Raw genomic sequence first — 12,592 nt, forward strand, 5'->3', positions numbered from 1 at the left:
TATTGTTTCTTAGTACCGGTTTCGACACTTAATGGCATCATCATCAGCTAGAAATTACAAAGTGGGCAGGGTACATTGAATGTCCTCGCACAATTTTGCAATCTTTATTTTCAGGCCATGTATTGGTGGGCTTTCAATTTTGCTTGGTTAGCTTTGTCATTATCAGTTAAGAACTTCATTTTCCCGTATTGAACTGAGACTCACAATTAGAATTGTGGAAAGGTTCAACCTATTCAATACTAAATATGTCATGTAAGATGTTTCCAACATGTTATTTATTGTTTCTAGGACCGGTTTTGACGCTTAATAGCATCATCATCAGCTAGAAATTACAAAATGGGCAGGGTACATTGAATGTCCTTGCCCAGTTTTGCAATCATTATAAAAAATTTGCTTGGTTAGCTTTGTCATTTGTATTTTCTAGCTGACAACGATGCCATTAAGTGTCGAAACCGGTACTAGAAACAATAAATAACATGTTGTAAACATTTTACATGACATACTTAGTATTGAATAGGTTGAACCTTTCCTCAATTCTAATTGTGAATCTCAGTTCAATACAGGAAAAGGAAGTTCTTAACTTATAATGACAAAGCTAACCAAGCAAAATTTAATGCCAACAGGCCTAAAAATAAAGATTGCAAAATTTGGGCAAGAATATTCAATGTACCCTGCTCTCTTAGTAATTTCTAGTTGATGATGACCCCATTAAGTGTCAAAACTGGTACTAAGAAACAATAAATAACATGTTGTAAACATCTTACATGACATATTTAGTATTGAATAGGTTGAACCTTTCCTCAATTCTAATTGTGAATCTCAGTTCAATACAGGAAAAGGAAGTTCTTAACTTATAATGACAAAGCTAACCAAGCAAAATTTAATGACCATGGGCCTAAAAATAAAGACTGCAAAATTGGGCAAGGACATTCAATGTACCCTGCTCACTTAGTAATTTCTAGCTGATGATGACGCCATTAAGTGTCAAAACCGGTACTAGAAACAATAAATAACATGTTGTAAACATTTTACATGACATACTTAGTATTGAATAGGTTGAACCTTTCCTCAACTCTAATTGTGAATCTCAGTTCAATACGGGAAAATGAAGTTCTTAACTTATAATGACAAAGCTAACCAAGCAAAATTTAATGCCAACAGGCCTAAAAATAAAGATTGCAAAATTTGGGCAAGAATATTCAATGTACCCTGCTCTCTTAGTAATTTCTAGTTGATGATGACCCCATTAAGTGTCGAAACTGGTACTAGAAACAATAAATAACATGTTGTAAACATCTTATATGGCATACTTAGTATTGAATAGGTTGAACCTTTCCTCAATTCTAATTGTGAATCTCAGTTCAATACGGGAAAGAGAAGTTCTTAACTTATAACACAATCATTATGCTTCTAAAGTGGCTCCTCATAAATCAAGGAAACAAATTAGGCAGCCAGAAAAGTGGAAGCAAAACGTAAAGAAGAGAGAAAGGTATTCTGTCAAGGGTCTTCCCGAACCGCCAACATGTGGACATAGTCCGACAAAGCTCAAGCGCACTCAGATATGAATGCATGACATGAAGAAATTTCAGGAGGTATATTACAGTTTAAGAAATGAAATTAAACAGGTTTATTTCATTCTCAAACACTGTACTGTGGTCAAAGCAAACCGAAGGAAAAAGGATAATGTAACCTACAATTACTACATACGCGATTCAATAACTGAATTTTTTAATGTTTTAGAACAGGATGAATTTAATGTTCTTACTCTTTGATATGACTGTGAGAAAATTTTCCTCTGCCAAAGATTCCAGACCAGTCTGTCTATTTTAGTAGACAGGTGAATTTCTATCATTTTTCAGTAGTACGGGGACAGTCCAAAACAAAACTTCACGAGGTCAATGTAAACTCATAGTGCTGGACAGAGAATGAGTACTCTAAAAGCTCAAATGAAATAGCAAATACTGTTTACCCCACTTTGTGAAGCACATCTATGAACGGCACACACATTGTAAGGCTCGTCGCAGATGGTTGCAGTGGACCTAACAAAAATTGCACTATGATTTGTATGGCAAGTAAATGGCTGTCCTGCGATGCTGCTGCTGCATCAGTACAAAGTGTACAATTCATATTTCCTGTAGTTGGGCATTCGATCATTCGTCCGGACAGGGTGTTTGCATGAGTGGAGAAGGAAATGAGAAAAAAGATGACATTGTGGAACCAAAGGACTATGAAGAAATTGTGCAGAATCATGGAATGCTTCACTAGTTTGGTGATAATGGCGTATGCGTTTATGACTGGAAAAGCGAAGCAAAGCGAGTGTTCAAGAGTGTTGGAAGTTGGCATGTCAGCAACTCCTGCAAGTGTTTACACTATTCAAAACTAAAGGAAACATTAAATTACACAGTGAATCGAATTACCGAGTTAATATAGGTATAAGAAAGTACCTTACTAAGAATGGACTTAAGGATTCCGACATCCTTCCCATGACTGTGACATTAGGAAGATATTTAAGTACTGCAGAGGTAAATGACATCCACCAACTTCTATTGAAACATTATGGACCGCAGTGGAAAGAGTTAGAAAACCTCCAGTTTTATCTATTTGAAGCTCTGGAGGTTGATCTTCAGGAAGATGACTAAGTATGTAAACCACTGGAAGAGGAACCTCTGGATATTTAAACTTTGTTTCCAAACTTAAAATTTGTTTACCAGTACTATCATTTTGTATAATTTTTACTACTTGTTACCATTGTTACTACTTCTGTGATAAAAATAATATTATAAGTTGTTTGCAAACTGAGGGATCAATAAATGCACTAGAAGTTCTGCAAAAGTTAGTGCGTTATCATTTTCCGATTAGGTAAAAAAAAAAAAATCCACTAATTTATGCAACATTCGCCATTACTAAGTTCAAAACCCACTATGCAAGATAATCAGTTGCAAAACCCCCCTATACAATTTTATTACATTATGTTCAAAATATTATTACTACTTACGAATACTACAGTCCAATCAATTCAGTTTAGGATGATGTAAAGTTTTTGTAAGTTTTGTGTTTATAAATGTATTTTTTCATAGTGTAACATATTTAGCCTTCTCCTGTAAAATTTTAAAATCTTGCCATGGAGGGGTTTGGATCTAGACGATTCAGTTAATGTTTAAAGCCGGCCCCGCGGTCTCACTTGCCTACCTCTCACCCGGAGGGCACGGGTTCGATTCCCGGCCAGGTCAGGCATTTTTACCTGGATATGAGGGCTGGTTCCAGGTTCACTCATTCCACAATTACCTTTAATTGAGGAGCTATTTAATGGTGAGATGGCAACCCCAGTCTAGAGAGCCAGGAATAATGGGCGAGAGGATTCGTCACAATGACCATGTGTCACCTCGTAATCTGCAGGCCTTTGGACCGAGCAGCAGTCGCTTGGTAGGCGGAAGGCAATTGGGGCTGTAGTTTGGTTTGGTTTAGGGGTGTTTGTAAGATTATAAGTATACATATTTCATTTCTGTGATGTTTAGCCAAACAGTTGATGGTTCATTTCATTCCTGGATTTTCTGTTTTCCTGTGTTGAACTTTTTTTTCCAGGGTCCCTCCAAAAATGGCGAATTGAGGTTTCATTGTACAATGTCTTTAGGAAGACACAACTGCAGTCTACCACTTCGTAAAGCACACTTATATGTTACAGTACCTTCACCACTGCTGGTGTTCCATGTGAATAACAAAAATGAAAGAAACTTGTCACTTTGAAGGACACTTTCTTATCTCTAGGTATTGTTTCATCCATAGTTTCAGTTGACAAGCATGTACACTCATAAAATTTACGCCACTGTTGTTTGAAATCTAATACCATATTTGACTTGGGCATAATGAAAATGAAAAAGAGGAAGAAATAAATAAGCTCTAGATAATCTTTTATTGTTTATATTCTGTCAATCTTTTTCCATTTTCTTTTCACTACACTGAAGCCTCTATCACAAGGTAAACAAAAATTACCACGGATAGGGAAGTATTGATTCATGGTAGAAAATCTGTTTAAGTTTACCAGTGACAGAATTATTTCTGTTTAGAGCAGAACATCCATCAGAAAATATATGCAGGTGCTTCACAATGGTTGGGATGTTGCTTTAACATAGAAGTTGCAATAATCCAGCTTTGAGCTGTCGAATTGTATTGATTATGGTACTATATTTTGAGCTTAGCACGATGTTTTCAATGCTAATTTTGATATATTTAACTTCACTTTCAATTTAAAATAAGTTTTATATTTACCTGCACTCATCTTCTGGTTTCCCTTTGTAATTCACATACGGTAAACCTTTTACTCTTTCCTCCTTAACTACATCACGTTTGTATCTGTTAACCTCTCCTGTCTTGGATATATTTTTACAGAACAGCAATATTATCATTCTAATCTACAATCTTTCCCTTCCCTTGAAGCAGCTGTTTCAAGCAAAAATCCTACAAATCACTGACTTTTCAAACAAAACTCATTTCAACAGATCTAATTTCCCTCTGTGATTATGCTCTGAACCATAAAATAGTTGCACACAATATGGAGCTACCGGAGTACAGCCTAGTTTCATGTCAAACTTAATTTGACTAAAAAACTTGACTTATGGGGTTTCTGGAAAGAAGAAAAAAAAATTCAAATGTCATCCAGGAGTATACAAACCGGTCGTGTTGCTCTGTACAGGCGGAAAAAATACGCATGGGCAGCTTGGATACAGTGCAGTGTATGACAGCAGAGCCAGCTGTGTCTCAGGTGTACTCTAGCATCTTGTCACCTGCCTACTTCTGCTTTAATGGACACTATTCAGTATATCATGAAATGACTTTTGAACTCATCACTATGATATTGTTAAAATGTGTGCCCGATAAAAACTCAATATACTGAGTTTCTTAGCGCACTTGGCTTTCAATTGACACATGATAATTTACTATGAAAGAGGAGCCCAAGGAATCAATATGTATCTGAAAGAGTGACATTCCCCACGTTCAGGACGGGGGGTAGAAAGTGCACTTCTGGAGTAAAATGTTGCCTGTTAAAAATCGGAAGCCATGTCATAATGCTGAATGTTTCACTCTCCAAAAATCTTGTTGTAGCTGTCGCTCAGTGAGATATAACGTAGACCAAGATCATCTATTATTTTACATATTGTGTTGGTATGACAGCAGTAACAATACCGTTTAAGACAATCACAAACAGAGAGACACTTAAAAACTGATCCCTGAAGGAGTCCATTTTCTCTCACATAATAATGTGAATATGTCCTCCCTATTCAGACATAGAATGCACGGAAGGACAAAAAGTCTGCAATACATACATGCATATTCCTTGGAATTTCCAGTGATGAAAGGCTGAAAAGGAGCCTATCAACACGTGGTGTCATATAAAGAAAACAGTCACCAAATGCTGTTTATGAAGAAAAGTGTCCCGGAAATGTACCAAGTAGTCAGTGGTGGATTGACCAGCTCAAAATCTACATTAGTACTTGGACAACAGTCCTCTTTTCTCCAGACACTACGTAAGTCATCAATTCACCACTCTTTCAAACAGCTTACACAGACAATTTGTTAAACACATCAGTCTGTAGCTCCCTGTGACTTTGAATCTTTATCAGACATTAAGAGAGGAATTACTATTCCCTCTCACCAGTGAGATGGAAATTCACCCTCCAAGCAGATTCATTTGAACACTCTTAGAACATAGGATAGGATATCTTCAGTGAGATGTTTCAACGTGTATTTGTGGTCTCTGGTTTACGAGTCATGTCCTCACAAAGTTCCAAAGCACTCCGGAGTTTCCATTTCATCAAAGGCATATTATAATCCTCTCAAATGTGAGTAGCAAAATTTTGGTGAGTACATTCTACTCCATGGTTCATGCAAGAAATTTGGGATCGTAATTGCTGCAACTGGATACATCCGTGAAGTGTTCTGCAACATGATTAGGAAGTGAGGGTGAATCAATGTCAACAGAGCCCGCAAAGGAAATCCCTGGTACTAAAGATGCTCCTTGTATCGCCGAAAAATGTCGTAGTTTAGTCCACACTTGAGATGACGGTGTACATGCCGACGTGGAGGACGTATACCTTTCATACGAGGTTTTATTGCTCAGTTGAATAGGAACTCGTGCCATAGCAATGGCCACAGTGGTCATTTGTGAGGGTGACGGTGCTCTTTTAAAGCAGCTGCTATCTGGTTGTTCCGTCAGGGAGGAGTCATACCTGTGTGTTCTCCCAGTCCAGCTGAGCTTGTTCCCAGTCCTTCTCCAGTTTAATGCGCTCCTCCTCCATTGCCGCAATGTGCTCTTCCTGTCGCTGCACTTGTTCCTCTGCATGCTTACAACGAGTCTCCAGGAATTCCGCCTTGCGACGAGATTTCAATTCCTGCACAAAGAATACAGAACAAAACATAATAACACAATTGGTTTGATGTTACACAAAATTACTAACAAGATTGTCATATTTTTCAAGAGTTGGCAGTATACCATGTTCTACAATTTCCTGCCATGCTCTCAGTGTCGCCAACTAATTGATTTACTTGCAACATGTCATCTGTCGGCTACAGTTTGAAATAGTTGGTTTCCTTGTTTATTTACACAAGGCTATATAATAAATATGTTTATCCCCTGTTGCCCCGGTGTAAACACTGCCGCACACCATGACGTCCACGTGGAACCATAGTACGCATCCTGGGACTTACGTGAGCCGAACCAGGGTAATTGAATACCATATAATATTTAGTATATTGTACCCATCTAAATGGTGCCTGATTGAATTTGGGGAAGCTGAAGTAATTTTTGTTACGGAACATTGGGTTACAACCAAGCATACATCAGCTGTTACCGTGCCGTGCCGCTGCAGGCGGACGTGTTATGTCACCAGGCTGGTGAAGGTCGCCACGTCACGCATTATGTCACTTAGCGAGCCAACCGCCGAGAGGGGAAGGATACTCTGGATACATCTGCTTGCCGGTGTGAAGGACGAATTACGTCACAAGGAGGACGACAGCCAATGAACATCGAGGAAGGTGCTGGAAGGTCTTGAGATTATTCTAGAAAGAATTCGAGGAGAAGTCTATAAGGAAAATCTGAAGAGAACAGTGTAGTTTCTACGAGAGAATCGAACGGAAGAGTCTCTGAGGAGAAGTTAAGTAAGACAGTCTTCAGGAGGAACATCGTATAATTTCAACCATCTAGCAAGAAGATGAACGTTCGCAGATATGGTTACTTTCTGCCTACGTCGTGTATGGCACAGCCACTATGTAATTTGAGTGCTAATTCAACTTTTCTTCAGCCTACTTCGGTGTAGAGCAAAGTGTTATAGCCGCACGATTCACCGGGTGGAACTTGAGAAACCACAGACAGTTCGTGCGCTCATTTAAGCCGAGTATTGCAGTGAAAATTCATGGAGTGTCTCTTTGGATATTGTAAGGGAATTGAGCTATATAAAGCGAATATTCGAAAGGAAACCTGGCCTATAGAACGTCAAAATACTAGTAATAATGTTCCGTCAGCTTCAAGACTCACTGTAATCTTGTGAATGTGCTCGGAATTTGAAGCTTGGGGTACAACTGAACCTGATCGTACATCATTGTGCCAGTTAAGTGTCGTAAATAATTTAATAGAATACAACTAGTGTGGAACCACTTTTCTTATACAAAATTTTAGTTTCAGCTACCATAGTTTCAGCTACAGCATGCAACGAACGAGAGGAAAATCCTGGAATTTTCTGGAACATTGTGGGAGTGATACAACGCTGCTGTTCATAGCCGTAGTCATCACGGGTTAAGCCAAAGTGTGCACGCCAGCGCGATGACCTTGTACAGCCTCCGTAGAGGAAGAAGAGGACGCCGACGCCCATAGTTGCATCCCAACGCCAAGGATTTCCATCGGAACCTTAAGTACCGTTGTAAAATTTCTTCTCTTTCGGTAGATGAATAGTAGATTGTATTCTTGCTTAGAGTAATGTAGTTTCTTTTGGAAATGTTGTATTTAAATGGTGATGGTGGAGTATTCACGTATTCTTTAATTTATGGTTTTTACATTTTCAATCTTTGCATTTCCTTAGAACAATGTTCGTGTTTTTGATTCGAAGATAAGTAATCCCAGTTGTCATTGAGTTACATGAGGTCATGTACAATTACGATCCTCAAAAGGAATTATGGGAGATTAACACCTAAAAATAAGAATAATAATAATAATATTAAAATATGGTTATCATAATCACGACGAGGAGGATAAAATTAAATATCAGAGGAAATACCAGTAAATCGAAGTCTTAATGAACTAATAGTTTATGTGATATAATTGATATCAGAAGGGATGGACATTGATGTGTACTAGGAGCAGCTCATCGAGAAGACGTTTCTAGGAGCCATAATAGGAGGAATAAAAATAATTCCTTATAATAATAATGAAAGCCGGGTATCTGCCTGGTTGTTGAGAATAAAAATGTACGGCATTACGATGGTAGATTTTACGATGAAATTGACTATACGGGACCATTAGGGTGCATATCAGTCATAATGATTATGGTGAATTATGGTGAATGATAGTGATTTGATAATATTTAGGGACTAATAATAGTTCATTCCTTCGCTCAACAACCGATATTGTATAACATACGACTTGCTTATTATTAGCCTTTCCTGGGGCTCACAGACGCATCCTTCTGATGATGGTGGTGATAATTATTTCTTCGAGATTAACTTAGTCATCCTATGTCGTCTTGTAACAACAGTCTTAGTGAATTCTTATTATGATCGATTCATGCTATAAGGGTCTTCAATAAAATTTAAGAGGAGAATATAATAATAAATGATGATAATAATAAAATATGACAAGTTCAGCTGTACGGTAAATTTGCCTATAAACAACTGGTGTGATTGAGTTATTCGTGAATATTATTCATGTCTTTTCAGGAATGCTTATTCTTTTTTATATTTTATGTGATTTATTGGTCAACGATGTTGTTGTTGTTGTTGATTACGCGTGGTGTTACGTGATGCTCTATCCATCCATAGAATACTAGTCAGATAGAAATTGGTGATATAATTTATAAAGGAATACAATCAAGCGAAGTCCGTGAGAGAGGAGAAATGCGCCAAAGTATTTTTCAAAGAATTTTTCAAACTATTTCTCAAAGGAATTTCTCAAAATTGTATAAAATTTCTTAACTTGTAAAATATTTCACAAAAATAATTTGAATAGAATTCCTTGAGAATAAGTTGTAAAGAAATTCTCAGTGGTGTGGAAAAAATGAGTTAGGAAGGATTATTCAGAAATGTCGAAGTAAACTCTCAAGAGAATTTTCTCCAAGTATGCCAATATAATTTAAATAGAAAATTTGTCGCAGATGTGTTAAAGTAAAAATTATTTAATGAGAATTTGTGAAGATTAAAACAGTAATGAGAAGTAGTTATTTCCATGTTCAATGTGGCATTGTTTCGTTGATATTAGTACGACGGTATCACTAATTGCATGATCAATCAATGTCACAGATAATTGCTTCGGTTGGAGTTCATTGGAGATATTACTGAATCCTGTGAAGCGACAAAGCATGTCAAGGACTTATAGTTATTTGTAAATGAGAAGATCAAGCAGTTGAATTATGTTGAAGAGATGTTAAAACAAATTTTTTTTTTCCTGTTGGTGCTTTGTCCAGACTGAGTTTTGTTTTTATATTTTAATAAATGATGTGGTTATTTTGTTCTGATTTTTATTTCACATTATGTCTCCTATCCAGTCACCAATGGCCCTGTAAATAGAAATTTTCTGTAGGTCGGTCCTGTAATAGCAAATCGGCCCTGCGAACAGTCCACCCTTTTGGGACTCTCGCTCCGCCGACTGAGCGACCCCGGAGAAGGGGACAATATATTATATACGAATAATACTCACAATTTTTTTCCTTCAACATTGGCGGCAAAAATTTGAGATGCACGTATTGTTTGGGTCAAGAGTGGTACAGTGCTCTTGACATAAGGAAATATGGATATTTATACATATTTTTGTTATTGTTTTTACGTCCCACTAACTACTTTTCACGGTTTTTGGGGATGCCAAGAAGCCAGAAGTTGTCCCGCTGGCGTATTTGAGCACCAGTGGACTGAGCCAGGATCAAACCTACCAAGTACCTGAGCCACTGTATTGGAAAGTCTGTTCTTACCCATACATCCTTTTTGGTGCATCATATTTTGTGCCAATTTTGACGTATGGATCAGAAACCTGGGTGATGAAGGAGAGAATACAAGCAGTGGAAATGAAGTTTCAAAGGTTTAAAAAAATGGACATAGAAAAGATAGAAAAATCAAGGCTGCAGTGGTATGGACATGTTAACAGAATGGGAGTGGAGAGGATACCAAGAAAGATGTTAGAAATGGAGTTGAAGAGAAAGAGACCTAGAGGAAGACAAAGGGACAGATGGCTGATAGATGTAAAGTTTTTTTACACTTTGTTTTACGTCGCACCGACACAGACAGGTCTTATGGTGACGATGGGATAGGAGAGGCCTAGGAGTGAGAAGGAAGTGTCCCTGGCCTTAATTAAGGTACAGCCCCAGCATTTGCCTGGTGTGAAAATCAGAAACTACGGAAAACCATCTTCAGGGCTGCCGACAGTGAGACTCGAACTTACAGAGGTGTGAAAATTATTAGAATAATTTGAAAATTTTGTATAAAATCACATTTATTCATTGATATTTTCCTTCTAAGTGAAATTAATCACATATTTAGTATTTGGTATGCATGCCCTTGGATTGTATGACATATTCCATGCAGTTTGGCATGCTTTCTAGAAGTTTCCTGCAGGAATCTTTGTTTTTGGTATCATGGTGCCATATATTAATGTGTTTCTATGAGATTTAATGGTTAAGTAAAGAACAATCAACCCTCGAGGGGTTAAATTTTTTTGAAAAAGTGCACATTTTTTGCATTTTTGGTTAGCAGCAATTTTTGGAAAATTTGAAATTGTAAAAAAGTTTGATTGAAATAGATGTAGATCATGTAAATTAGTAACAATTTTGAAATTACCTGAAATTTAAATTTTTTAAAATAAAGGCCATATTTAAGATTTATTTTCAATTGGTTGATAGTTTTTAGTAAGAAGTTTTTGTCAGATGCTGTTTTTCTTCAGTTTTCTTTCTACAATGGCCCAGAGTTTCTCAATAGGGTTTACATCTGGGCTGTTGCCAGGCCAAGGAAGAGTTTTTATGTTGTTTCCACTTTAAAAAATTCGTCAAGAGACTTTGCTGTGTAGCACGGAGCACCATCGCTCATAAATTCAAAGTCACCATTTGGAAACCACTCTCTCACTCGCAGCAATAAGCTTCTTTCAGGTACTGTTTTGCATTGATGTTGGTTCATAATACTCTCTACAATGTACAGACATCCTGTACCATGAACTGACATAACACTCCAGAACATAACCTGGGTGGGATGCTCGACAGTTTCTGCAAGATTTATTTTCAATTGGTTGATAGTTTTTAGTAAGAAGTTTTTGTCAGATGCTGTTTTTCTTCAGTACTATGTACTGGCTACTTTTATCTGTTATTGCAAACACTGATTCGCTGGAAAAACATACCTGAAAATTTAAAAACATATCTCATACCATACACACTTCAGTATAATGAAAATGAAATTAATAAGTTGCTTCCAAAGAGAATTTCATCCCTTTGTGTTCAATTTGAAATTTTCTTACTTCAGAATATCACATTACAATTCAAGTTCATTGACTGGTTTTATTATAAGTAACTAATCATAATTTTATAATACCTTGCTAAAGTAATTTCCGAATTGTTCTCTGACGTCTTTTGCCTAGGAAAGTCTCTTCCTTTCGCATTGGAGGCGTGATTTTAGCCTTCTTTCCTGGACGGTGTGCAGGGAGACCAGTAGATATTAGTTTTTGACGAACAGTCGAATCGCAGAGATTTACTCCGTACTTCTCCAAACTCGGTTTTAAATCTCCGCTAGTGGCCTTTCTATTTCTCTTTGCCATTTGAAGTAATTTCCTTTCAGTCCAGGACTGAATTTACTTTCCCCTCCACATTTTCCTACCTGAGTGTATGTTCGGAGCCAGAATTCAAAATCTTCTTCACTCTACACACAGATGTTTCTGAAATTTGTAATATATCTGCTATTTCTCCTTGCGTGTAATGTTTCTCATTCAGAAGACACTTGACCAAAGCCACTTTCCTAGGAGAAAGGTCACTTTTTTTGCCCATTGTCAAAAGAACCACACACACAATTAACAACGACAATAGTTCAATAAAAACCACTAAATCGTAATAAATTAGGCAGATTTATCAGTTGGGAAACTATGGGAACATATAACAACACTCATAACAATACTAAAACTCCCTCACAATGGCATAACCTGAAATCTGAAGTCAACTGTTCAAACACACAAAGTACGTAACATGACATTATTTTGAAGAAATGTACCAATTATTCTGAAATTACTCTTTTGTAAGACAATATTCCAAATCACTCTTAAAAGATGAAAATAAAATGTACTGACATTTAAAGTCATAATAATCATCATCATCATCATCATCATCATCATCATCATTGTACAGTTCCAGTTTCCTGGGTACTG

General features: G+C 37.0%; 1 protein-coding gene across 6 annotated transcripts in view; it reads right to left on the reverse strand.

The window, feature by feature from the left end:
- The window catches only part of Cep290 (Centrosomal protein 290kDa), a 1,403,175-nt gene that overhangs the window by 506,783 nt on the left and 883,800 nt on the right, over window positions 1-12,592 (reverse strand). For all 6 annotated transcript variants that reach the window (XR_010858542.2, XM_067136188.2, XM_067136189.2 and 3 more), the window contains one exon: window positions 6,225-6,386. Coding sequence is in view for 5 of the 6 variants with exons in the window: in XM_067136188.2 (XP_066992289.2) it covers window positions 6,225-6,386 (162 nt within the window). In the remaining variant the exon portion in view is untranslated. The remainder of the gene's footprint in view (window positions 1-6,224; window positions 6,387-12,592) is intronic.

This window comes from Anabrus simplex, chromosome 1 (assembly GCF_040414725.1).
Source record: "Anabrus simplex isolate iqAnaSimp1 chromosome 1, ASM4041472v1, whole genome shotgun sequence".
Lineage (NCBI taxonomy): Eukaryota > Metazoa > Arthropoda > Insecta > Orthoptera > Tettigoniidae > Anabrus > Anabrus simplex.